This window comes from Natator depressus, chromosome 18, assembly GCF_965152275.1.
Source record: "Natator depressus isolate rNatDep1 chromosome 18, rNatDep2.hap1, whole genome shotgun sequence".
Taxonomy (NCBI): Eukaryota; Metazoa; Chordata; order Testudines; family Cheloniidae; genus Natator; species Natator depressus.
The window spans coordinates 8,922,743-8,949,665 of record NC_134251.1 but is presented as its reverse complement, the minus strand read 5'-3'; the positions used below and the strand labels follow the sequence as shown (position 1 = coordinate 8,949,665).

The 26,923-nt window shown below is 46.1% G+C and overlaps 1 protein-coding gene across 1 annotated transcript; it reads right to left on the bottom strand.

The window, feature by feature from the left end:
• Positions 1-11,759: 11,759 nt before the first annotated feature.
• Positions 11,760-26,878, bottom strand: OTUD3 (OTU deubiquitinase 3). Its single transcript, XM_074975488.1, has 8 exons — positions 26,658-26,878; positions 24,550-24,698; positions 23,107-23,219; positions 17,366-17,488; positions 16,413-16,538; positions 15,564-15,660; positions 14,527-14,714; positions 11,760-13,456 (listed from the first exon to the last, which is right to left on the bottom strand). Exons 1-8 carry the CDS (start codon positions 26,876-26,878, stop codon positions 13,280-13,282), a joined length of 1,194 nt encoding a protein of 397 aa, XP_074831589.1. The 3' UTR covers positions 11,760-13,279.
• Between the last annotated feature and the right edge of the window lie 45 nt (positions 26,879-26,923).

The following is a 26,923-nucleotide window of genomic DNA, read 5'->3' as shown; positions in this document are numbered from 1 at the left end:
ATTTAAACCCTGGCTCCGTAAGAAGCTCTAAGACCCATCCCACGCCTACCAGATGTCCCACCCATGTTTTGTGGGACCAAATGAAGTCATCTAAGTATGGGAGGATGTCTTCAGTTCTCAAAGCTTGGGTAAGGCCAGTCACCAGCCTCTGAAATGCCCCTGGTGCGTTCATGAGTCTGAAGGGCGTTCTGAAGAATTGAAACAACCCAAAGCATGTCACAAAGGCAGTTTGTTCTCAGTCCTCAGCTGCCACTTTAATCTGATGGTATCCAGATGCCAAATCAAAACTACTCACGTATTTTACTCCTGACATTTTATTCATTTGAGTGTATCTGATCTGAGAGGAAGCTGCTAGCTAGTTTGAACTGTCTGTGAGTTAAGGCACCTGTACTCAACGCACATCCTCAAGTCTCTATTGGGCTTTTTCACAATTACAGTTGTGGATGCTCAAGGTGATGCGGATTGCTCAAGGAGGCGCCCCCTCCAGCATGCCCATAAGCTCTTGCAACACTACCTGATCTGCTGTCTGCACTGATCAGGCCAGCATGCCTAACAAAGCATAGGCCTCCAACTAGAGATCAAATCTCTCCTGAGAACACTGAGCAATGACTCAGCCAGGAGACCTTAGTTACAGCAGAGAAACAGGAAATCGATCAAAGCAAATGCTGCATTGTTGGGAGGCAAACAATGAGCTGCATTTAATCATCCCCTTTGTTGTAGCTCTGCAGAAGGGGAATGGTAAGGGCATGTGTTTCACTCCACTTTCCCTGGGGGCCCTGAATGAGAACAGCTACGATATTCTGCTAGGAAGATGTACTGTAGATTGTGAGCCCTTTGGGGCAAGCCTTGGCCTTGCTGTGTGCACACAGCTTCTACTCCCTCCCCAGGCGCTCTGATCTCATTCAGGCACCCGGTGTGCTACTGTAATTCAAATAACAACTAATCATGTTTTTCCTGCCATCCCCCCAGCGCTGGACTAATGCTGACTCTGTTCACACCAGGTGCTGTTATGCTCACATCTGCTGCTAGAAGAAGTTGTTGGTACGTGGCTGTGATCCCAAATTGGAATTTATTCTTACTCGTGGGGCAACATAGGCTGCAGTGAGAATGTAGAGACCAAGGCATGAATGGAATGGGTTTGCTCTCCGTAGAGACAGGCGGTCTCTGGGCCCCACTCCTCCCGTAGACTAGCAGGCTGGAAAATGCTATTCAACTGGTTAACAAGTGGAATGTGCTTGAAATAGGGAGCAGGCTGTACAAATCCTGGTTGCGATTATTATTCAGGTGACTGGTTAAGCAAGACAAGCTTCCCTATGGGTGAAACTCACCCCACAGAGAGGGGTCAGGACAAGGGCCTCTACACGATTTCAGCCCCGCTTATGCCTTATTTTAAAAACTGAAGAGGAGCAAAGGCGTTTTGGTGGCCCCATGCCCTGGGGTGAATTTCACCTTGAGCTGAGTACAGTCCCAGGGCCCTGCTGCACCAGAGGGAATATGTTTTCTAGAGCAACTCGGAGAAGTTGGCAAACAGGGAGTCTGCACTCTCCCTAGCTGTGTCACATGCCGCATGATTTCTGGCTATTGTCTATTGCCAGGAGGCACTCACCCAGGAAATTCAGTCGTCGCTGGGTGCATAGGAATCCGGGACAGGGAGCAGAATCTAAATGCCAACCTTGTGCTCCAATAGTGTGTTGGGGTGAAATTCCCCTCTGTGCAGGGCTCCAGTATGAGGGCTAGGTACTGCTTAAGCTATTTTAAGGTCTTGCATGAGACTTAGCTGATGCGTAGGATACGTGCCAGCCTTCTGCACCAGGGTGAATTTCATCCTCTGTGCAAGAAAGGAACTGAGCACGTTCCTCAACATGGCGTGTGCCCAGCTGCTTTGCAGCCAGCAGAAAGTGGGGTGCTCCAGACCGGCTCGTATCGTTCCAATCTTCTCAACAGCGGCATTTTCCAAACAAACATAAACCAGAGAGAGACGTTCACCGCAGGCCCCCTGCACCTAGTTATGGATTCGTGAGCTTCCTGTTTGGGAAGAGGCTCTATGCACCATCTAGGTTGTTATCACAGAAACCTCTGTAAAGCAGCAGTTAGGACTGGTAGGCAAGGGGCCGAGCCAAAACCCACTGCAGTCCATAGAAAGGTTCCCATGGACTACAATGGGCTTTGGATTGGCCCCAAGTGACTTTCCCACACATGCAGTGGCTTGGCTGCAGTACTCAGGCATGCGATGAGAGGATCTGCATATGCTATAGCAGTTGATTCAAGGTAATTGCCCTGAGCTCTCCTGTACTGTTCTCATGAGTCCCTGCTGGTTTATTTTTCAGGTGAGAAAACCCTCCGCCAGAAGCTGATCTGTGAATGTAACGAGGCTGCGACCGTTTGTTTCCAAAAGACGGGCTGTATCTACCATGGAAAATATCTCTATTTCTCACAAATGCTCTGCAAGGGACCCTCTCTCCCATGCTAGGCCCACAGCTGCATTAGTCTCAGTGCTCTGCAGTGCCAGCCCCATTTCTTTCCAGCGCTAGGTGCTGTTCCTTTTTCGGCAAGATATTACAAGTTCTAGCAGCATTCCTCAGCAGGGTTCTGCGCCAACACAGCAGGGAAGTCAACGGGAGCCTTTCCATTGACTTCAATGGATTTTGGACCAGGCCCTTAAGTACAAGCAATACCTGCCCCTACTAGTAAAAATAAAAGACAGCTTCTAAAGGGCAACCAGTGTTTTCAGCTTCTAAGAATCAGTGTGAAATTCCAGCAGCTCTGCCTATAAGCTTGGGCCATTTTGTATGATTTAACTGCTAATGGAATATTTGAAATAAACCTTATCATAGCTATCGTCCTCTTGTGTCCTGTTATACCAAGCTGAGCTCTCTCTCTCCCCCTTCTCCAATGGAGACGTTAACCAGTCAGCTCTGCCAGGCAGCTGCAGGGATGCTTGGTTTTAGCGCCAACTCTTATTTAAGACCAGCTGGAGAAAGATTATCCAGAGACAGAGCGGGTGGCTATATGGGTTTGCAACTGTAAAAGTGGGAAAAGCTGCAGAACTGGAATACTGGACTTTGCCTCGAGGTCCTGAGCCAAAGAGCGTCTAAATCAGGCTTCCCTGGACTTTGGATTGGGCCCAAAATGAACAGGCCTAAAGCGGTGCTGGGGAGATTAACTATGTGCTGGAGTGTGATTGGATGCATCAACCCCACAGTAGTTTAGCCTGGGCTAACAAAAGCCTGAGCACAATTAGGCCCCTGGGCAGCACCTGGAGGGGTGTTAGGCAAAATTGGTGATCAAACCCAGCTCGGGAGGGAGTGGGGTCTTCATAAAAGAAGGAGCGCAGGGAGAAAAAAAGTCCAGGCAGGAGACCAGCTGGTAGTTTCCTCTCATGGGCTAAAGGTCGAGAGAAGCCTGGGAGGCCTGGAGCCAGAACTAGAGATGGCTGAGCCTGGAGGCAGTCTGGGAGGCCATGCTCTGAAATAAGAGCAAGAAAGAACTTTGCAGGCATTAGGCTGAGGCCCAGCAAGAAGCTTTGAGGAAGGAGGGCATGGGACTGGGAAAGGAAGCCTGAGACGCTGAGGGTGTCAGGGAAGGCCCCTAGAGACAGGGCAACAGGAGATGGTGAGTTTCACGGTGGTAGGCCTGAAAGAGAGTTTAGTACAGAGTTGACAGACCGAGGGAGTCCCAAGCTGGCCAGAGATGAGCGTTTTTTCCCCATGGTGAGCCCGAAACAGGGGTTGATAAAGTCCTGGGAGTTAGTTGAGTGGGACTAGAAGTACTTGAGCTTTCTTTGAGCGATCTACATAGAAGATCCCAGGTGAGGACCCTGTGGGTCTTTGTTAAGCCCAGGAGAGGGGTTGAAGAAACTGGAACTTGAGTGGAGTACCCTGAAAGGGGCGTGGAACTAAAACGGGACCTGGCTAGAGTGCTGAGTCGCAAAAAGAGGCAGGTCACCACAGAACCAGAAACAACTGTCAGCAGGGGGTGCCAGAGAGGAAGAGTCTGCTCCTCCACACCCAGCCACAAGGAGGCATGCCAGAGGTGAGTCAACCCTTCGACGTGGTGATTTCATGTTCGAAAATATTTTGTGCAAAGACTTAAATGACATTCCGGTAGCTCAGTTACAACAACCTCCTTGGCCCCATCTCCACAAAGGAAAAAAGTGCTCTTTAAAATTGAGTTAGCTTAACGGAGTTACCTTAACATGATTGGAAATCTCCTTTTGCACCCATGTGGACACAATTTAACACCTTTACAACTGTGTCAGCTGGCTGTGTGGCTGCCCCACAAGGCTAACTCCATTGAACTAACTCAATTTTAAAAGCACCCTTCTTCAGGGTCCAGACAGACCCATCCAGCATCACCAGCATTATTCCCAAGCACTCGGATATAGGGAGTCAGGCCCCCACAATCATGAGATAAACATCACAATCAAGAGATTTTAAAAATAATAAAACGGGGGCCTTTTTGTTGCCCTTGTGGTTTTTTCAGCTTTTAGGGTTCATGTTTCCACAGGCTTTTCTCTGCAACCATGAGAACTAGAAACTTACTTTCTCTTCAACTTCCCCGAGGGACTCCTTTAAATAATCAAAGGATTGGCTGGATAACATCAGCTCACAGTTGTTCATGTCTCCTCTATGGAAAGACTTATAGAATAATTGCATTATTTATGTTGACATGTTGCCTAACCTCTTAGGCCCCAGGTTAACACTGTTGAGCTGGGATGTAAAATGGGGAAATAGATTGTGAAAATGCTGTTTGGTCGTGCGTTAGTGATCTAACAGAACAGCTGAATTACAAACATTTTTATTAGCAAGGGGTATGTTACAGTTCATGCTACAGCTAACAAAGCTTGTAAGAGCAGGCGCATGGATGGATGAATGAGACACTTGAGAAATCATCTCTGCGGTTTCTTAAGCATGGGGAGCTTTGCAGTAAAATCACTGAATTCATAATGGAGAACAGTCACATTCATTTGGGTAACTCTATCTAGGGTTTTATACTGTACTCCTTTCTTTTGGAGGGGCTGACCCAGGGCAGGTGTCATGCAGATTAATTCTCACCCCTTTAAGTTGTGTGTGACTTTTGTACATTTTACTCAGGACAGACAGCAAAACTGAATCAATGCCACTTTCAGATCTTCCTGCCTTAGTACAATTGCTATAACATTTGGGATCCTAACACTGCATGTTAGGGGTATGTTCAAATCCCTAAACCGGGCTTTTTTTTGTTGAGTTTCATGGCAACATTATTGTCGATTGAAGGCCCAATCCTGCAAATACATGCACGTGTCAGTAACTTTGCACACAAGTCGTCTCACTGATACTTCATAACGTACGCTGGACATGACGTGGTACATACTGAAACAACAAGGTCTTAGTAACTTGGGCCCAGATCTTCAAAGATATTTAAGCTCCTTACTTCAATTCATTTCAGTGAAAGTTGGGAGCCTCATACCTTTGAGGATCTAGGCCTCGGTACCTGGACGCAGCAGAGTTAGTGTGTTAGAAATGTAGTGGGGAATGAGATTCAATAGCAACACGCTGCTGTTGAATCTTTGAGAGGCAAGGAGAGACCACTGTTTTGGGAAGGTGAATTACAAGCCGTGTAAGGAGTGCAGCAGGGAGTAGTGAGGGTCTAGTGTACGCTGGAAATCTGTCATCAAAAGCGTAAGCTCTCTCTGACCCCAAGTAAGCATTAAGATACTATCAAACATTTAGAATCAGGGAGTGACATCCACTTAAGTGATTAACTTCCATTCTTTCTTGTCTTGAGTAGAGTACGCTTCCTTGCCAAACAATACCACCAAGGGATGCATTCTTGCAAGGAAAGAGTTTTTGTTTTTTGTTTTCTTGGATTCTCATGATTAGTATTGTACCAGTGAGGAGCCCTCTCTGAATGACCCTGATTAAATAGCACCTAGAAAACTGCATTCACTTCTGAGCACCTAGAGACATAGAAAGACTGAAGGGAATTAAGAGTCATGAAGGGGTTGGAGGGACTGTCTTATGAAGAGAGGTGAAAAGATGTATGGGACTGGATTCTCCATTGCCCTGCATGTCTTCATGTCATTTACACCAGCATGAAGTGGGCATTAAAAGCCGCTAATTCCATTTGGTTGCATTTTATACCTACTTTGCACTGGTGTAGATGACGACACAAGGTTCATGCTTAAATATTAGTTAAATTGGAGCAAACATGAAATCTGAATTCCCAGTGATTGTGAATCAGACTGGACATCCGGATAGGTTCCAAGACCAGAGACAGTGCGGTCCAGTGGGTAGGGTGCTGAACTGGGGTGTAAAGAGATCTGAGTTCTGTTCCTGGATATGCTGCCAAATCATTCCAGCTCTCCTGCCGCAATGCTCACAGGTATTTAGGTTCCTAACTTCCACTGAAGTTGAGAACCTAAATAACCTGTGATGATCTGGGGCCTCCCACCTATTCTCTGCCTTGTCTGTTCAGACTGTGAGCTCTTCTGAGCAGGAATGATCTCTCACTATGTTTGTGTTAGGAGCTGTACAATGGGACCCTGATCTCAGTAGGACATCCAGCCACTATTGTAATACAAATAGCAGCTCCAGGGGTCTTGTACCCAGGCCTCCAAACATTGGCATACTATCCCTGCTGAATATGGTCACCATTTTTTGCCTCATGAGTTCCCCTGATGCAATCTCCGCGCTGAGTGTATCATGCTGAACTGCAGGGACCACTCTGCAGGTGGGTGGGAGAGCTGGAGCCAGATCTGGAGCATCCAGCTGAGTAGAAGCAGTAAGTGTGGCTGGCGTAGAACCCACTCCAGGAAAGGAGCGATGCTTCAAAGGGATTTGGACATGGCAGCTTGTCTGTAGCTGTGCGGGATTCCTTTGATCCGACAAGTGCAGTAGCGAGGAGCTATTTGTATTACTGAACCGTTCCCAGATCCAGAACATGGTAAAATCTGAACAGGAGATAAGAACTGTGGCAGCGTGGTTACTCCACCCCTACAGACGGCAAGGGGCAGATCAGCCTGCCGAAAGGAAGCTGCTCAATAGACCTGGTAGGAAGCGACTGCCCTGAAGTCAAGGGGAAAGGGCCTTATGGAAGGGAGTGGCTTGTACTTACTGCCCTTCTCCTAGTCGTATTAAATAATTGCAGCTGAGTTTGAGCAGTTGTTCTATCAGGTGTGTATGGGGGGCAGAGGTAGTTAATATTATTGCTGATAGTTCTATTCTTGTTTTGTGCCTAATCTTACGGCTCCTCTCGTGTTGCCAGCAAGATAACATCCCTCTGGGCCCTTCCCAGGCAGATCCCCGCTCCAAACATCTATTCCAATCTGTTGTTTCCACAGGGTTGTATCTTGCATGATTGCTGTGTTCTTCACCACTGGTTGGGGGGCTGGGAACAAGCCTAGCTGATTGTAGGCCTGCCTGATTCTGTGGTGTGGGCAGCTTGACAGCATTCTGCACCAGCAGCGATCAGGCGCAACGAGGGGTAGCATTGGGAGGACACACACGGCCTTTGCAAGCCCCTCTCCTCTACACCAGCACTGCATCAGTAAGAGAACACAGGCTAGGGCCACATGCTCAGAGTTGCACACAGGAAGGCTAACAAGCGGTACGGAGGTGCATTTGGGGTGGTTATAGTAAACGTGGGTGGAGGAGCTCTGTGCACTAGAGGCTAATAATGCTGTTAAGCCTGGCCACAGTTGTACAGAGCAGACCAGACTTTGCCAATATCCATGCTGAGGAATTAAATAAACATGAAGCTCCAAGTGCACCAGCCAAGCAAGTACAGTCCTCTCTCCCCTCTAGTTAACATAAAGAGACCCTCCCACCTACTAATATCTCCTACCGACCTTCCCCTCAAACTTACCCTTCAATTGAACATGTTGACTTACCCTTAAACCATTTGTTCACTTCTCCTTCTAATGAACACTCCAGACTCTTTTAGAGCCACTGAAGGGCTTTCGCTTTCCATTGTAATTTAGGGACAGGGGCTCCTCCCATTATAGTGAGTACTTAAATTTCATCTGAATGGGAATTGCAAACAATTGTCACAGAGAAAGATTAGATGGCTCAATTGCTAGAGCAGATTCATCCTGAACTGCCTTCTAGTGTTGCATACGTGATGGAAGGCTCCAGTTCTTTTAGTTTAGGCACCAGCACAGCAAAACAAGAGAGGATAAATGAACGGATAAATGAAAGCAAGTCAAACAAGCTGGATTTATGGCCCAGATTCAGCAGAGTACTTAAGAGGGATGGGATTACACACATGCTGCAGCTAAGTATATACTGGAGTCCCCTTACCTCCACCAAGGGAAAGTTTTTAGCTGCTTATAGTAACAAATGAGTTGAAAAGACAGACTAGAAAGAGGTGGTTTATCATTTCCCTGTGTGTTTGGCAGTGCTTTGTATCCAGGCAGCTTCACCTGGTTGTAGGTTTTGGCACAGCGACAGACAAAACACATTTTTAAAAGGCTCACGATTTAAAAAAACCCCACCAGAGTACTACAGAAATCAGGTCAAGCACACTCCATTAAACTCCTTTGAAACTGCCCAGATTTCAAGGTGACAATGCTTTTACCAGCTGGGATTCATCTACAGGGCATAAATCACTTCCCCATACACCATCTTGGAAATTGGGGATAACTCAGGGTCCATCAATCTCACTACTGCTCAGAGGAGCTGGGTCTTGCCTGGTGCACTTCCCTGCTTCTTATGCACCTTCAAAATTATTAACATCAGGGAAGAGTCATTTTGAGCTTCAGCTTGCTGTCTTAAGGCAGGCCTGCCTACAATCACTGGTAATTGGTTAGTGGTGTCTTCACTGAATGAAGTAACATAACTCATGGATTGGCTTGTAAACCATGATCGTTAGTGGTAGTCTTTGAGCTGGTCTGGTGCAGATGTAGGAAGATCTTGGATGTTTACCACAGATAATTTCCTGGATCTACAGTGTAAGAGTAACTTGGTTTAAGGTTAGCACCTAGAAATGCTTAGAATTTTCAAACCACCTAGATTTTAGTGGGTAGTTTAAGCCACAAAGGTGGTAACCCTAGAACTAAGTCACTATGGGAAAGTGTACGCAATCAGTGCCCTGCTTTAGCTTTTCTGCTGAAGGGTTGTTAATTTGGCCCTCTTCACAGCACAATACCATTGTGTAAAGGGGTGGCAAAATGGAGCTAACCAGCTCTGAATAGAGTTGATGCTGCACAGTTCATGCTTGCCTCACATTGGGCTGGTCACTTAGCATGTCTGGGCCGCTGTTCCTCCTCTATAAAATGGAGATACCATTGCCCTACCACACTGGGTGTTGAGGATAAATACATTGAACACTGAAACACTCCCACACTACAGTAATGGGGACCAGATAAGAACCAGATTGCTTGGGTGTGTTGGCTAATACATTCTTACTCAACAAAATGAAGTAAGCCAGTTTTTAGTAATCTGAAAATTTTGCCTTTAATCTGTATGAGCAATATACAAAAATCCATTCTCCTAGTTCATGGCACGTCTTTGCAGCTTCTATTGCACCAAGAATTAAATTAAGAGACAGACATTTGGTTTGCCGGGGCAGGAGCCCCACAGAGCGCTCTGAAGTAGGAAGGGAGAGAAGAGAAGATCCCTACTCAGTTTCAACAGAATCCAAGGGAAATTAGGGACATCTGGAGCATTACTATGGATGCAAATGCTACAGGTCATGTGACTTTTCTAATAGTCAGGCACTGCAGATGAGGTAAGACCATTGGTAAGTCAACAGATGGATTGAATGCCCTCCAGGGAGGGTTAAGATATCACCAGAAAGGAACTAGAATTAGTGCACAGTTAAAGATAGGGGAAGCCTCCCTGCCACTTACTCAAACCCAAGCCTGCTTTTGTTACCATGTGCAACCTCCAGCCAAGGGTTTTACTTTCAATGTCATTTAACTGCTATGGGGGTATTTTCTCTTTACGTTTACTGGAGGAAGGTATTGGACTGGTAGCATTAAAGAACAATTGACCACATGCTCAACCTGCATAGTTTGGCAATAATTGCTTGTCTACACTTAGTGCCGTAGTGCATAATGAAGATAGGAGAATTTCCCCATTGGCATAGGTACTCCACCTCCCCAAGAGGCAGTAGCTATGTTGATGGGAGAAGCCCATAGCATGGTCTACAGTGGGGGTTAGGTCAGTATAATCTAGCAACAGTTATACAGACATAGGCTTGGTTTACATTACCAATTTAACTCCATTAAAGTCAGTGGAGTTATGCAAGTTTCCACCTGCTGAGCTAACCCTCTATCCAAATAGGTATATCACAAGGAGAGCAGCAGTAAAAGCTTCTGACAATGTTCGCTAAACTTCTCTTGAAGGAGCACCTCTCAGACTTCAAAGGAATCAATATTCATTCAGTCTCAGGCCTCAAAGTGCCCATGATGATAGTACCTTTCTAGCAGGACTCAAACGTATTCATTTCACCTAGGCCACTAAACTACCATTGGTAAAGCTGTATCTGCATCCAGAGAGATCTAGAGTTTGAAGTCTCCATATACCACTGCCTATCCTGAGCTATTTAAGTCCCCTTCTAGCATTAAGCCCAATGAGTTTTGTACTAAGTAGCCACCTTGATAAAACCAGAGGATTCTCAAGCAGCAGGCTTCTTGGGATGGAGATGGTGTCTGCTACATGGGTGGGAACTGACCCTAATGTAAAATGGCAAGGGAAAAAATCGCTGAGCTCATCACCCCACTGCAAAGACACCCAATGCCATGTAGCACAGTTAGCTCCATACCAAAGAGCTCGACAATCAAAGCTGTAAGGGAATGAATCGGACTCATTCTCTGTTCATTTTCCTGATGATCTTCTCCCTGTAAAGGCTATTCACAGTCTGCCACCTAGAGGACAACTGCCAAATCTCGTTTAGCCAACAGGCACAAAAGGAAGTTCCTGGAGGAACAAAGTACAGGGAACTCCCTCTGTCAGAGATGTTCTAGATTTTAAAGGGAGGAGAATTTCCATCAGCCAGACCAGAGAGAGTCTGTACCACAGAGGTCAGGAGAGTTTGGGACCCTCAACTACTACAGGCTGGATTTCTTGGCACAGCTTGCTGGAGTGAAGTTGAGTGCTTTAACAAGACAATCAGCCCAGTGCAATAAGAGCTTGTTTAATTCAATTACACTTACAAATGAAAGCATTTTCTATTGCATATTCCGTTTCAGGTACCATAGTTAAGTATCTGAATGTATGATCACTCTTCCCCTCCCACTAAAGATCTGGTAGCACTGCATGAAAAAGCCAGCCCAGTGAATCTCTTCAAGAACAAGGTTAGAATTGCAGGGTCAATGATGGAGGAAGCTTCTGTGCTTATGGTAGAAGCTATATTTTCTTTCCGAACAACTTCCTCCCTACTCCTCATCCAGAATCGGATGGACAAACAATCCTCTAATCAGCTCTGACTCAAGAAAAAGCTACATGATTCACAAAGAATATCAAGAATCCAAATCCTAGTTATACAGCTGACAAACCAGCATCGTCACTTCAGCTCAGACATTTGTCTAGTCACTTACAGAAGCAGGGTCTCCTCCCTATATCAAAACATAGTGGGGCTAAGCAAGGAGGCAACCTCTTAGTGATCTGTAGCTACAACCTTGCTAAAGCATTTTCCCCACTGCTGTAAATACCTTTTATTTGCTGCTGGTTAAGTGACATGCCCTTTGTCAGATTCACTTTTTAGCTTTCCCCGCCCGCCTTCCCCGCCCCCCACCTCACTAGCAATCAGAGCAGCAAAGTACAAAGTTGCTAGGTGTTCGTAATCACTTCTGGAGCCTGTAGCCTAGTTGGAACAATGACTTCCAAAACTTGGACTGATCTGCCAGTAACGTACCTCCTGACCGGTTAGATGCAGCGTCACATCTCTCTAAGCAGAAGGGCTACTTTTCATTATATTCCCTACCACCAAGCAGCTTTTTAAACTCTAAGGTCAGAGTTCACAGTTTTACTTTTCTACTGCAACCTTCAATATTGCTGGCATACGAAACAGAGCACCATTTCTTCTAGTGCTTCAAATGTTACTAATATACAGTAAGAGGAAACCAAGAACCACATAAGAGATTTGGCAATTAAGCTAAAAGGACACGTGTATGTTCTAGTACCCATGTAGGATGATTAAGACATCTAGGATCACTTTTCAAAGCTCATCTCAGTCAAACATTCTGCTTAGACTTTATTCTGAGTAAGGGGCTTCCCCCCCCCCCCCAATCCTTCACTTTTTAAACTTAACTCTTGATGCAGGTCCAAACACTTAAGTGATGTCCAATGCTCCAACCCATCAAATTAAGAACTATGGAGTTTGGCCCTATTTTGGACTCTAGCGCTGAATGCTCAGGAGCAAGGTCGAGGATGGTCCAAACACCAGCACATCTTTGTTACTATACAATAGCAATCTTCCACCTGCTTATGGTAAAAGATTATCTTCTTAAACCTCACCAGATTGGGTGAATCCACTCGGCAACGTAGGGAATACATTGGCATTCCCCTACTATTATTGGGGCAGCATTGTCAGAAGCAGAACTCAGTTGCCAGCAGATCAGAGCATCTCCAGACTTAAGAGTTCACCCTCTCTGTGCAAAAAACAAGCATAGACCCAACCATCTCCTCTAACAGTTAGCAGCATTTAGCATCTGGCTTAGTGCAACAAAAGCAAGAGCAGCTCTATCTGGACTATAACTTGCTATCAAGTTACAAGTGGGGAGGGAAAGAAATCTAACATGTCTGGTATAGCATTTGGCTGATTAGCTTTGAAAGGGATTTGGGAATTTTGTCCTTTTCTATTTTAATTTAAATAGAGAAAGAAAAGTTCCTGAGTTGGGAGCAGTTAAAATGTTCCTGCACAGTAATTTAAAATAACAGCTCTTCCATGCTTGAGCTTTGTAAAATGTAGTCAGAGTTAACTTAAGTAATATTGTGAGATCTCCAAGCAAAATTCACACAAGGTGTGTTGGGTGATGGATCAAGGTTGAATAGACTCCGTTTCAGGAATAGTAAAAACAAGTGTCGACATTTTCACTTTGCTTAACCTTGATTGCCCATCTCTCACAAGCTTGGCTGATGCTCTTTAGTGTTACTGAAGAGTTGTTCTTCCCACAGCTGGAGAACCAAAGACAACGCAGCATATGCTAAGAGAACCCCACGGAAACATTGTTTAAAAATAGAGGGGTGTTGGGGAATCTGCTTTGAAGATGGCTTTGTCTGAAAGCTCAGTGCCCTTCCTGATCAGTCTTATTTGCCATTCACGTATTCCATCAAAGAACCCACAGTACTATCAGTCATATGTTCAGAGCTGCAAGGGTCTTCACCAGGGTGACTTGCGTATCCGAGTCCGTCTCACTCCTGTTGTTGTCTGCATTGTTACTCCTGTTGGCCAGGACTTTCTGCCGGTGCCTTTCTTCCTGCCGCTTCTTCTTCTCTAGCCGCTGCTGCTCCTTCCTTTGTTTATTGGATACCTTAAAAGGAAGAGTCCAACAATACACTTTCAAACACCCATAGGTAGGGCCCTACCAAATTCATAGTCCATTTTGGTCAATTTCACAGACATAGGATTTTTGAAATCATAAATTTCATGATTTCAGCTATTTAAATCTGAAATTTCACAGTGTTGTAATTGTAGGGGTCCTGACCCAAAAAGGAGTTGTGGGGGAGGTCACAAGGTTATTGTAGAGGGGGTTGTGGTATTACGACCCTTACTTCTGCGCTGCTGCCTGCAGAGCTGGGCCCTGAGCCAGCAGCCGCCGCTCTCCGGCCACCCAGCTCTGCGGGCAGCAGCGCAGAAGTAAGGGTGGCAACACCAGACCGGGCCACCCGTACTCTGTGCTGCTGCTGGCGGCGGCTCTGCCTTCAGAGCTGGGCTCCCGGCCAGCAGCCGCCGCTCTCTGGCTGCCCAGCTCCGAAGGCAGTGCAGAAGTAAGGGTGGCAATATTGCAACCCCCCTAAAATAACCTTGTGACACCCCCCCCCCCCCGCAACTCCCCTTTGGGTCAGGACCCCCGATTTGAGAAACACTGGTCTCCCCCATGCAATCTGCATAGTATAGGGTAAAAGCACACAAGATCGGAGTTCATGGAGGGAGACCAGATTTCATGGTCCGTGATGCGTTTTTCATGGCTGTGAATTTGGTAGGACCCTACCCATAGGCCCTACTCAAGACAGAGGAATATGCTGTTCTATAGCACAGGGAGGAAAACAGGATGATATTAAAGCACAAGGCTACAAACCAGAGGCCTGAATGTACACATAGGCACTCTCCCAGGACTTTAGCATCTTCTCATTTGAGAAACAAGAGGCCACATGTTAGTGTAACAGTCTTGTTCCCCACTGTCAGAAGAGCATGGCCTGACACAGATCAGATCCCAGCAGTAGAGCTAGCAAATTCAGGGAGTGCATTTCTTGCAGTGATACAGCAAGTTTGTACACATGGGCAAAATGTTTCCAGGATTAAACCTTAATCAAGTTCACCAGAATGTCACAGTTCCACTGAACCTGCAGCTGACCTGCTCCCAGCCCTCCAGATAGATACCTTTGGGAAATGTTTTTTGTTGGTTTGATTCTCTTCATCTGGACTAGCCTGTGTCTCGTTGTTTTTTGTTCCATCCTGATGCAACCCCTGATTTCCAAATATTCTGGTGCCACTTCCATTCTCCTTCCACAAGGCTGAGCTCTGTGACTTCTGACCTTTGGCCTGGGTCTCACATTCCTCTTCAGAATCTATCAAGGGAAGAAATTTCACTCAGACACTGATACAATCCATCTCTTGGTTACAGAATGTCACTGGGTTCCCAGTGGGCTTTCTGCAAGGCTCTCATTTAAGGGGGTGGCATATACTGCTTAAAACACTTAGCCAGTTATGGGGCTGCTCATGGTAACCAATTTATGGAGCCCACACTTTTTTTTTTTGGGGAACCCTCAAATTTCACACCCGTTGCATGGTCCAAAAGAGGACTATATATATACACAAGAATGTACTTGACCCTTGTTGCCTTTTAGTAGCATGCTTTTATTAACTTTGTGGTGAAAATATCCTCAGGACCTAAAAGTCTCAGGTGAAGGGACACCAGAGGCCTGAGTACAATAGCAGGCTTAGAGTGGATTAGAATCAATGAGATCAATTAGTAAACACTGAAAATCCATTTATCTGAGGGACTGAATAGCATCAGTAATCTGAAGTGGAGCCTTGTAACTGTTATGTCATCAGCACAAACCCAGCGCAGGTTGGTTGGGACTAGCTGCTCAGTGTCCTGGATAAAATCAGTTGGTGGGCTCACTCAAGTTTCTAGCATAGTCACTGAAACCAGCTTCATAGATGGCCCCACCCTGGAAGCCTCAGCTGAGTCACCATGCATTGATCAGAGTAGAAGTTTAATCTTATCCCCTCACAGGTGATCCTTTTAAGCTGGGGCTGAGGCACCCTGGTGGGACATGCGAGGAGAAGCTTGCACTGCTACTGCCAGTGCTATGCATGTCATGTGGATAAGGAGAAAACCTTTGTCTCCAGTGCCCTCCTGCCAGCATTTTTCAGAAACACAAGAGTATTTAAAAAATCCTCCATTTACTTACAGATTCTTTTCACTTCATTCACTTGGAGAATGCCAAATATTGCAGAGTCAATATCGTAGTTCTTCACTTCCAGAATCTGGATGATTAAATCAACATCCTAGCCGCAAATAGAGATATTAATATGTGGGATAGATTTGAACCCCTCAGACCTGTTAAACAATTATCTACACATTCTAGCTAAAAGCAAATCTTGTTTGGGAAATTCTTATAAATTTACACCTTTCTAGTTTTCAGTAGGGCAGAGTAAGTGACAAATCTGATTTAAACTCAGCACATCAGCACTCGTCTGCTTGACTGTGCAGTCAGAGTTTTTGGATTCGGCTGCTAAGGTATAGCCCGCGTGATCTAAGCACTTCAGAGTACTGGAGAGTCCCTGTTCCGTCTTTATGTACCCCAGCACTATGGAGCCCAATTCTTGGTCTGCCCCTAGGAACTACTACAATACAGATAATAATCTACAGGGACAGTGCGGCTACTAATTACAGCTATTTAACAACGATGGCCAAAGTGACTAGGGATTTTGGGTGCCCACTTTACGATACCTTAAAGGGCCTGAATTTCAGCGAATGGGTTCTCAGCACTCTCTGAAAATCTGGCACCTTCAAGGGGCCTCAAGCTGAACACCCAAAAAAAAAAATCCGGTCATTCCTGAAATACTTCACCTGTAGCTAATATATGGGTAGCATGACGCGTGTCCCTTGAAAGTCCTGACCAGCGATTTGCAGCTCTGGTGCTGAAACTGCTCAGCAGCACCAGCCCATGACCCATTTGCAGGTCAACTTTGATGTAATAAGAGGCGCCCTCCATTGAGTGCATCACTCAGAAATGAAGATTAGACGAAATACTGACCGAACACCCAGTTGCATTACAGACTTTTTGTACAGCATCTTCCACTTCATCCTCTAACTCCTCTTCAGATTCGGCCTTCTGTGGCCTGATTTTCTCCCTCTTATTAGATTCATTTTTACACAGCATCTGCAATGACAAGGAAACCATGAAAAGTATCTTGAAAAGATACGAAAAGACCCCAGCACGGGTCAAATCAGGGTCCCCTAGCATATGAAGATACTGTCATTTCAAGATATGACAAAAGGAAATCTAGTGCGGACCACTGAACTTGGCTAGAGAACCTTTGCCTGGAATGTCCTTTATTAAAAAAAAAAAAAAACACCCCACAAACTGGATAATTTTCCATTGTCATTTCCACTGTTGCCCGAGTCTTGCATTATATGGTGAAAAGCTATACATAACCCTATAGCATCAGAAGCAAGCAGACTTCATAAAAGAAAATTTCAAGTACTTACCCTCATTTAGAAGGTGTATGTTGTAAAACTGCATGCACAGTGATTCCGGGACAACACACTCTAACCCTCCATAGTTAACAAGGGACAGAGATGGCTCTAGGGTACGGCTGTTTCACCTTCATCTCCCCCCCCCCCCGGTTTTTTACATTGGAGGTGCACGCACATCATGTGTTTACACGATTTAAGGACATTTGGGCACTCTGCACTGATCAGAGCCAGGACTAGAATTCAGTAGCATCCCAGTCCTGTAAATGTAGAAACTTTCTCCAACAGCCTGCTAAGTGGACATCACCAACTATAACAACTGGGGGACATTTTTTACACCCCAATGCTCAACACCAACACCGTCAATGAGAGGGTGCCGCATGCACGCGCACACACCATCGAAGACAATCACTTCTGACATAGTCAATCAAATCGAGCAGGCAGATACCGGAGACCCAGACTCTAGTTTGATGCCCACACCAGACCAGAGGAGATCGTTCCGTCATCACCGACCTCTGTTTGAAGATGTGCGGGGGCTTCAGAGTTGTCATTTATTCTCCGCACGCTATCATAGTGCTCTCCATACCGATAGGCGATGTGCAGTTCCCTTGCGTTGCTTTTATCCGTGCCTCGAATCTGAGGAAGATGGAGAGATTCCCAAAGAGGCCTTGGATTTGAATCAACTTTACATTCTGAAGAGCATTTGGTTTTGTTTTGTTTCCCCCCCCCCCCCCCCCAAGCAGTGCTCAAGACCAATACAAAACATTGACCTAGGAAACTACCTATATAGCTAAGACCTTTAACTAAGGAACATTTAGGCAGTAGTCCAGATGTACCTAAAATAATATCTATAATATGCAAGCTCTAGTACTAGCAAGCCACATCACCTGCTTGATTCTTACGACTTTAGAAATGCAGTGCTGGTCAATTTTTGCTCTTTAATACTACAGCAGGTCTAGAAATTAAAGAAAACAAAAGTTTTCATTTGTGCCAGCCAAAGCTTAGCAATATCTGTAGCAAAGACACCTAGCCTGGGAATTAGCTGCTTCTAGGGATGTAACAGCTGCTAGAATAACTCAAGCTCTAAATATAGGTAGGCACCCTGATATTTTAAGTTACTTAAACTTTTTTACATAAAAGGTTTAAGATCCCAACTCTGAAATGGAATGCAGAGAATTAGATCCATTTTCATAACCAAATATTTATAAGTCAGCTCCTCCTTTACTTACTTGCCAAACCAGATGACCAATACCCAAAGCAGCACAAAGAATGCTCACTCCTCCATGTTTCTGAAAACAACTAAGGGTACGTCTACACTACAAAATTATGTCGATTTTAGAGAAGTCGATTTTTAGAAACAGATTATACAGTCAATTGCGTATGTCCACACTAAGCGCATTAAGTCGGCGAAGTGCATGCTCACTACAGTGGCTAGCATCAACTTACAGAGCAGTGCACTGTGGGTAGCTATCTCACAGTTCCCGCAGTCTCCGCCAGCCATTGGAATTCTGGGTTAAGCTCCCAATGCCTGATGGGGCAAAAACATTATCGCGGGTAGTTTTGGGTACATGTTATCAGGCCCCCTCCACCCTTCCTTTGTGAGGGCAATGGCAGACAATCGTTTCACGCCTTTTTTCCTGGGTTACCCATGCAGACGCCATACCACAGCAAGCATGGAGCCTGCTCAGCTCACTGTACGTCTCCTGGGTGCTCCTGGCAGACCTTGGTGAGGTCGATCAGGGGCACCTGGACAGACATGGCTATCCTCCTCTTAGAGCACCGAATGGGAGCCAGAGACTCCAGGTCATTCTCTTCTTTAAGTTTCATCTCATGGAGACTCAGTCCTGCCTGGAATATCATGTGAGCTGGAGGCTTCTGCCTCAGCCTGCTCTCCCAGCTGGTAGCACCGTGCGGTCGCACCTACCCCAGCCTACCCCTTGCTCCCATGGCTCATGAAGCCTGGACAGTAGTAAGGAGCAGTTCAACTATAGGCTGAGCAAGTGCAGAATGGTGGTAGAATGTGCCTTTGGACATTTAAAAACTCCCTGGCGCTGTTTGCTGAGTAGGTCAGACCTCAGCGCAACCAACATTCCCATTGTTACTGTTGCTTGCTGTGTGCTCCATAATATCTGTGAGAGTAAGGGGGAGAAGTCTATGGCGGGGTAGGAGGTTGAGGCAAATCGCCTGGCGTCCGATTTTGAGCAGCCAGACACCAGGGCAATTAGAAGAGCACAGCAAGGCGTGCTGTGCATCAGAGAGGCTTTGAAAATCAGTTTCATGACTGGCCAGGCTTCGGTGTGACAGTTGTGTGTGTTTCTCCTTGATGCAAACCCGCCCCCTTTGTTGATTTTAATTCCCTGTAAGCCAAACACCCTCCCCACTTCAAAATAAAGTAACTATTGTTTTGAAACCATGCATTCTTTCTTATTAAGAAAAAAAAAAAAGAGAGATAACGGACAAGGTATCCTGGGTGCGGTGGGGGAGGAGGGAAGGATAAAGCCACATTGCTTATTATAGCCACACCAAAAATCAAACTGTTTGAAGGACAGCCTTCTGTTGCTTGGGCCATCCTCTAGAGTGGAGTGGCTGGGTGCCCAGAGCCACCCCCCCACGGCGTTCTTGGGCATCTGGGTGAGGAGGCTATGGAACATGAGGAGAAGGACAGGCAGTTATACAGTGGATGCAGCGGGGGTCTGTGTTCTTGTTGGCTTTCCTGCAGCTCCAACAGAAGCTTCATCATGTCCATTTGCTCCCCATTAGCCTCAGCATCGCGTCCTGCCTCTGCTCTTCATGATCACTTAATTCTTTCCTGGCCTCTGCCACTGAATGCCTCCATGCATTAAGTTGTGCCCTATCAGTGTGGGAGGACTGCATGACCTCAGAAAACATGTCCATCGCGAGTGTGGCTTTTTCGCCTTCTAATCTGCGATAACCTCAGGGATGGAGATGATAGGGGGAGCGTAGAAACATTCTACGCTCTACGATTCTGGGGGGACTGCATGGTCACCTGTGCTGCTGAGTTCGCCACACTGACCAAACAGGAAATGAAATTCAAAAGTTGCCAGGGCTTTTCCTGTGTACCTCGCTAGTGCATCAGAGTTCAAAGCGCTGTCCAGAGCGGTCACAATGGAGCACTCTAGGATAGCTCCTGGAGGCCAATACTGTTGATTTGCGCCCGCACTACCCCAAATTTGACTCAGCAAGGTCTATTTTAGTGCTACTCCCCTCACCGGGGAGGAGTACAGAAGTCCATTTTAAGACTCCTTTAGGTCGGCGGAACGGGGTTGGTTGTGTAGACACCGTCATTTTTAAATCGACCTAACGCAACTAAATTTGCCCTAACCCCATAGTGTAGACCAGGCCTCAGAGTATTTTCCTGCTCTCCTTTTAGACTATATCGGTAGCTGAAGTATAGGTCTGTCCTGTTAAGGATTTGATCTCAAACAAGTGTCCTCCATTTATTTCTTTTAACAACTGTTCATCTTCAAGTCACCAATTCGACAACTTTTCATTTACCTCCCTATTCACATTCCATCATTTTTAAGTTAAACTTGTTGCTAGCTGGCATGTTGACCAAGCTTCGCTACCTTTACATCTACATTCCTTTGCAGGAGGGTGAATGGCTACATATCCTGCAGTTCCAAGAGAGCTTCCTGATAGGAAAACATGAACAAACTACCTAACAAAAGGGAAGCTTCCTGCTGATGCGCTTGGGCTGTAAATAGAGTTTTGCTACAGGAAATGTGACAATATGCAGAAAGTAATCAAAACTCACCTTTATTCGGGAAAGAGTTAAGGTGCTAATTTGTACTGGAAATAGACCTTGTTAGGGAGAGCACCTTAAACCAAAGGAGAATGGCAATGGCATCATTAGGCACAAAGTAAACCCTGTAACTCCATGTGTAATATGCATCTCAAAAAGCATTTTTTCCAAATAAATCAAGAGGGCTGATCCAAACCCCAATGGTGTCAATGGAAAGATGTCCAGTGACTTCACTAGGCTTTGGAGCAGACCAAAAATGGATTGAGAAATAAGTAGAGTGGGAGGCGTTGAATACTTGCTCTACCAGGATTTTTTCAGGTTGGTTGCTTTGTGCTTAAGATGACTCTCTTACAAGTCAAACTCCATCTGTTCTATTGCTGAGACCAAGGGCTCAAGTGAAGCATGTACAATAAACTCCCCTAAAGACATCTCTCTGAGGCACAATGGCAGTTGTAGGGAGAGATCTACACAGCTGCCCCAATATACTTGTTCTGTGGTAGGGGACTTCCATCACTGGGGCTGTCAACTAGCACCTTTCATCAGCACTACATTCAGTCACATAAGACAAGGAAATCTCATCATAACCCCTGTAGTGAGGGCACTGAAAATGGTCATTGAATGAGGGAACACTCAGGCAGTAATTGTTGATGTGATACATGATGTACTGATAAGAGTGAGCACATCAACTTGCACAACCAGCTCAAAACAATAACCTGAGTAACCTCTCCATGAGCTCCTGCATAGTGGTTGCCTCTACATGCTCCGAGAAGCCAAGTACAGTAGAACCTCAGAGTTACAAACATCTCGGGAACAGAGGTTGTTCCTAACTCTGAACAAAACATTATGGTTCTTTCAAAAGTTTACAACTGAATATTGACTTAACACATCTTTGAGACTTTATTATGCAGAAGAACAATGCTGCTTTTTTTTTTTTTTTAGTATTTTACATTTAACACAGCACTGTACTGTGTTTGTTTGTTTTATTTGGTCTCTCCTGCTGCCTGATTGTGTACTTCCGGTTACAAATGAGGGGTGTGGTTGACTGGTCAGCTCATAACTCTGAGGTTTTACCATAGCTGAGCATTATTCTTGCTGGATTCGTAACTAGCTAATTTAGCATAATAGTAGAATGCTTTTTCTTTAGTATGTGTGGGTTAGCTACCTAACTTATACTGGGTCATCGAAACTCTCTAAATACACTTTTCTACTTCTGAAATCCAACCAACAGTTTACTTTACAGCATGCTGGAGTGCATTTAAAATGCCAATTAGACCTTCCAATTTATAACTTCTGACTCTGCAGTAGACCTAATCTATGCATTTTGTTGTACTATTTGTAAAGCAGGGCTACTCCTTTACCTCCACCTCACTAAAGCACAGACATACAGATGAATGATCCAGGACTGAAGATGCACGCTCACATGCTGCTCCTCTGAATACAGAGGGGGAAGGTTCAGTATGGATTCATTCACTATGAGAATCCATACAGATGGCTCATTCTTCTGTCATCTCAGACTTTGCCAACCTCCCAAGGGAGCTGTTGAACAGATATGCTTGCTGTTGTATTACAGAGGATTGAGGCAAGCTAACAAAGAGCTCTCTCAAACATCTCAGTCCCTGCATAGTCCACGTTCTTATGCTGGTGACATTTACCTGAATGTCATTCAAAATACCGCTAGCAAACACACAGTACATGGTAGATCCTAACAATGTATTGATTTCAGTAAAACAGCAATGTAAAGCAGCAGTAGCTTTCAAAGCAGTTCAGTAGTAGTTCAATAGGACACAAATCTTAGGAAATACACAGAGAATTCACACAGGGGATCAACCCAACTGATTTCTGCACATCCCAGAAGTTCTACATCCATGTAGCTAAACCAATACTGCTTTGGCCAGTGCTAATTTGGCCTGCAGAGTTACTGCAAGAAGCTTACGGTTCTATCCACTCCATGTCACCCACAAAAACACTAACTCAGTCTGCACTTCCCCAAAACACCAACTAATGGAGCTTCACACACAACAGGCATCAAAGGGCCCTGCCACAACACCAACTCCTACATTAGGTTGACAGCCTTACCACACTTATTTTCTAACTCCTAAAGCATGTCAGCACCAAGAACCTTCCCCAACCTTAACTCAATCTAATATCAAAACACATTCTACACATATGCCTAATCCTCAGGTGATGTAAGTCTCACTCAATGGAGATGTCAGTTTACACAAGACGATCTGGCCTGACATGCTTAAGTTTCAGATGTTCAATCGCTATTTATTAGCCGAAATTAGAGTGTCTTATCCCGCTCCTCCTTGCTTACGTTTTGGGAGAAACTTTGCAAGAGGGAGGAGGGAAGCAAAGAGCCACTCAGCATCATTCCAAAACCCAGCCAAGAGTAATTTGAAAAAGAAACATCAGACATCAGCAAATTTAACACTATCTGTATTGGTCAGCATGAAGCCAGGCCAAGATAGGAAAGTTCAGCGTTGATTCTTACCTGCCACAGAGGGGCATTGAGCTGATGAATAACCACATTCATTTGATTGTTCCTTGCAAATGCCACAATAGCATCATTGCCAGCAAATGTACCAGGCTTCGCCAAATTGGCAACTAAAAAAAAATAATTCAAAATGGATGCAGAAAAGGTTAGAGATTTGAATTTGACACCTACAGAAACACTGGTGGCTAAAGAGAACCACACCTCAGCAACAAGCCTGACAGACAAATGTGATTATTCATGTTGGAATTTGGCCATAACAGAGATCAGGAGGGTCTTTAATCACCACAGAAAATGCTTCTACCACAACTGTCTTCCCTAACACATGTGAGGTTGTCAACTCAGCAGTAACTCAGAAAGAAGCATGCCATGTAATGAGTCACTAAAACCGCTTCCTGTATCACCTGTGTGTTAGGGCTTGTCTACACAACTCGCTGGATCAGCAGGCAGCGCTCAATCCAGCAGGGGTCGATTTAGACGCGGTAAATCAACCACTGAGCGCTCTCCCATCGACTCCGGTACTCCACCAGAATGAGATGCACAAGAGCAGTCGACAGGAGAGCGTCAGCTGTTGACTTACCACAGAGAAGACACCGCGGTACGTAGATCTAAGTACGTCGACTTCAGCTACGCTATTCACATAGCTGAAGTTGTGTATCTTAGATCGGCCCCGAGCAGTAGTGTAGGCAAGCCCTTACTTAGGGGTTTCTCCAGGCTCTTATAGCAAAGTCTAAATAAGGCTCTGTTTTTGCTCTTACATAGAGTTAGCATTATATAATGTTATACGGCAAGGCTTCCACTTAATCTGAAGTCTTACTAAAACCAAGCAGTTTAGGGTGAGATTTTCAAAGGAACCCAAAGAGTTGGGCACTCACTCACTGAAATTCAATGGGAGTTGGGTACCTAACTCACTTACAGTGGGTCTACATTGCAACTGCATGGTGCAATTCCCAACTCGGGCAGACATACATGTGCTAGCTCTGATCAAGCAAGCACCTTAAAAATAGCAGTGTGGCGATGAAAGCACAAGCAGCGGCTTGGGCTAGCTGCCTGAGTACAACCCAGTCCAAGATCCTAGGTACATATGTGGGCAGCTAACCTGAGCCACCACCCAGGCCACTGCAGCCACACATACATCTACCCGACCTGGGAATTACACCTCTGTGCTACAGTGAAGATATACCCTTAGGCTTCTTTGCCTCTCCAAACTGCTCCCGTATTTGTGCACATACCAAGACCAATTAGCAGCTCGCCTTCCTGGCTGGCCTCCCACCCTCCCCTAAAGCCTTGTTGGTGGAAAACTCTTGTGTCTACAAACTGCATCTGAAGAATGAATAGCTACTCTAGGGTAGCTTTGGGTTGGGAAAATGGAAGGGGGAGAGGTTTAGCTAAGGGATTAATTACACAATAACTCCTTCTGCCAGGATCCCACAGTTTCCATACCATGTCTCTCAAAGGGAACATCATCCTCCACAAAAGGTTCAAAATCCTCCCTCTGCTTTATCATGTAATCCACTGTTTCCTGGCGGTATTTGAGGTGGTTTCTGGAGTGCCCCTCCAGCTGGTCACCAAGGGCCCGGAACAAACAGTTGCTGTAGAAAGACAACACTTCAGATAAGTCTGTTTGCCATGTATTTAACATTGGTGAAAGGTACCTGATTAATGCTGCAGTCTGTGATTTACATATAGGAACAGTGCAGTCATGGCAGCAGGAAAGTAAGCTTCCCTGCACGTCATGCCTGTAGTGAGATGAGCACAACCTCCATGTTCACTCAGCATCTCTACTGAAACTGTAAGTGTTTACCTACTAGCCGCAAGAGTGTACTGCTTTTACTGAATTAGTCACCTATCCGCTAAGAACAAGATAGAAAACCACTGACTCATGGGCCAACAATTGTCCTTGAAATCAGGGGGTCTTGGGCACCTAATTCCTTTAAATCGCTTCAGAAATCCCAGCCAAGACAAAGGATGGGATGCTACAAAGAGCAAGTTATCGATTAGCGACACTTTCCACACAGTCAACTATTTTGTTATCCCTTAATGCAGTAGTCACCCCCTACCCAAAGGGTTAACTATAGGTATATTTTAAAGAATTGGAATGTTCTCTAACATGATAATCTCTTTAAGGGGTTGGGTCATTCAACCTGTCTTCCTCAATCAAGTATATATAGTGACATTGTGTCTTTAGCATATATATGTATAAGTTACAAAAACTGGATTATTTATCAGGTGAGAGAGCATTCAACTGCTATTCAAAATACAGGTAACAAGACTGATGGGAACATATCAGAGATTAAAAAGTTAATGAGACACTTAACAGGCACAGGCCAATGTAAAATATGAAGGTCAGTCCACCATTTGAGAACCTAATCTCCAGCTGCTGGAACAGAAAATGGGACTGAGATTCCCAACACTGTGATGTCCTGGGACCCTGGTTCAGGGGCCTCCATCTTCCAGATCTGCCTTTAGCCAATAAAAACCTGATAAATTTGAAGGCTGCCCTCCCCAGACAAAGGACTCCTGTAGATGCTAGAAGGAACGCACGCTCCCCCAATCTCTACCCCTGTGCTTCTGATTTTTGGGGTGTCTCCACACTTGTACCTCTGCCTCAGCTTGGATTCTGGGGTGGTCTCTCCCCTTTCGATCAACTCCATTCCTTGCCTCTGCTGCAGCTCAAAGCTTTCTAAAAAAAAAAAAAACTCAAAAAACTGTAAAGTGAAACTGATAAGATTCTTGCCAGTTTCACAGTTGCAATACTGTCCTCTCCTCTTGTCATCAAGTGGATAGAACACTACCTCCTAGTTCTACAAGGCAGCCTACACGCACCCTCACTTAATCCTCAGCCCCTATATGTGCTGCATTAACACTTCCTACAAGGCTGCAGAATTGAAGCAAGTCCAAGCAATTTTCAGTATTGTTTTTGGAGAGTACATGAACCACTAGGTTCATGTTAAAACAAGGCAGAGTCCTTGTGGCACCTTAGAGACTAACACATTTATTTGGGCATTAGCTTTTGTGGGCTAAAACCAACTTAATCAGATGCAAACTTATGCCCAAATAAATCCGTTAGTCCCGAAGGTGCCACACGGTCTCCCCGTTGTTTTTGCTGATACGGACTAACACGGTGACCCCTCTGAAACCTAGGTCCATGCTGAGGCACATGGGCGGCGCGAGGGCTGTGCACCTGGATCGGGGAAGCCAGCGCGTGTGGTGCAGAGGAGCTGGAGGGTGGGGTCAGGCTGCCCAGGGATGGGTGAGGGGTTGGGGGGCTGGTACCTGGGTCAAGGGCCGTGTGCCCAGGACAGCAGGAGCCGACCCCAGGGCAGCGTGCCCAGCGCAGGGGGGCACAGCTGGGTGCCCGGGCAGGGGGCGTGGCGCAGCGGAGGGCACGAGGGGGGGCGTAGTGCGCGAGGGGGCCCGGCAGGGGGGCGTGTCCTCGCCTCCGCGCGCTCACCCGTCGCCCGGCACCTCGCGCAGCGGAGGGCACGAGGGGGGGCGTAGTGCGCGAGGGGGCCCGGCAGGGGGGCGTGTCCTCGCCTCCGCGCGCTCACCCGTCGCCCGGCACCTCGCGCAGCTTGAGGCCCAGCGCCTGCAGCTGGTTGCCGAAGCTAACGAACTCCTGGGCCGCGCCGCCGCCGCCCTCCGGGGGGGCCCGGTTCCTGCGCTCCTTGGCCAGCGCCCGGCGGGCCGCCCGCTCGTCCCGCTTCCGCTCCATCTCCGCCTTCTTGCCCCCGCCGCCGGGCCGCGCCTTGGCCGCCTGCCTGCGGGACATGACCCGGCTGCTGCCCCAAGCCCCCAACGCTACACCGGCTGCTGC

Bases quoted from the DNA above. Each gene is read 5' to 3' on its own strand.
- OTUD3 (XM_074975488.1), bottom strand. From the start codon at position 26,878: ATGTCCCGCAGGCAGGCGGCCAAGGCGCGGCCCGGCGGCGGGGGCAAG. The intron at 14,715-15,563 runs GTAAGTAAATGG...TTCCCTTGATAG, and splicing joins GAATGAAGTGAAAAGAATCT to ATTCTGAAGAGGAATGTGAG. The intron at 13,457-14,526 runs GTATCTATCTGG...CTTCCTTTTAAG, and splicing joins ACAAAAAACATTTCCCAAAG to GTATCCAATAAACAAAGGAA.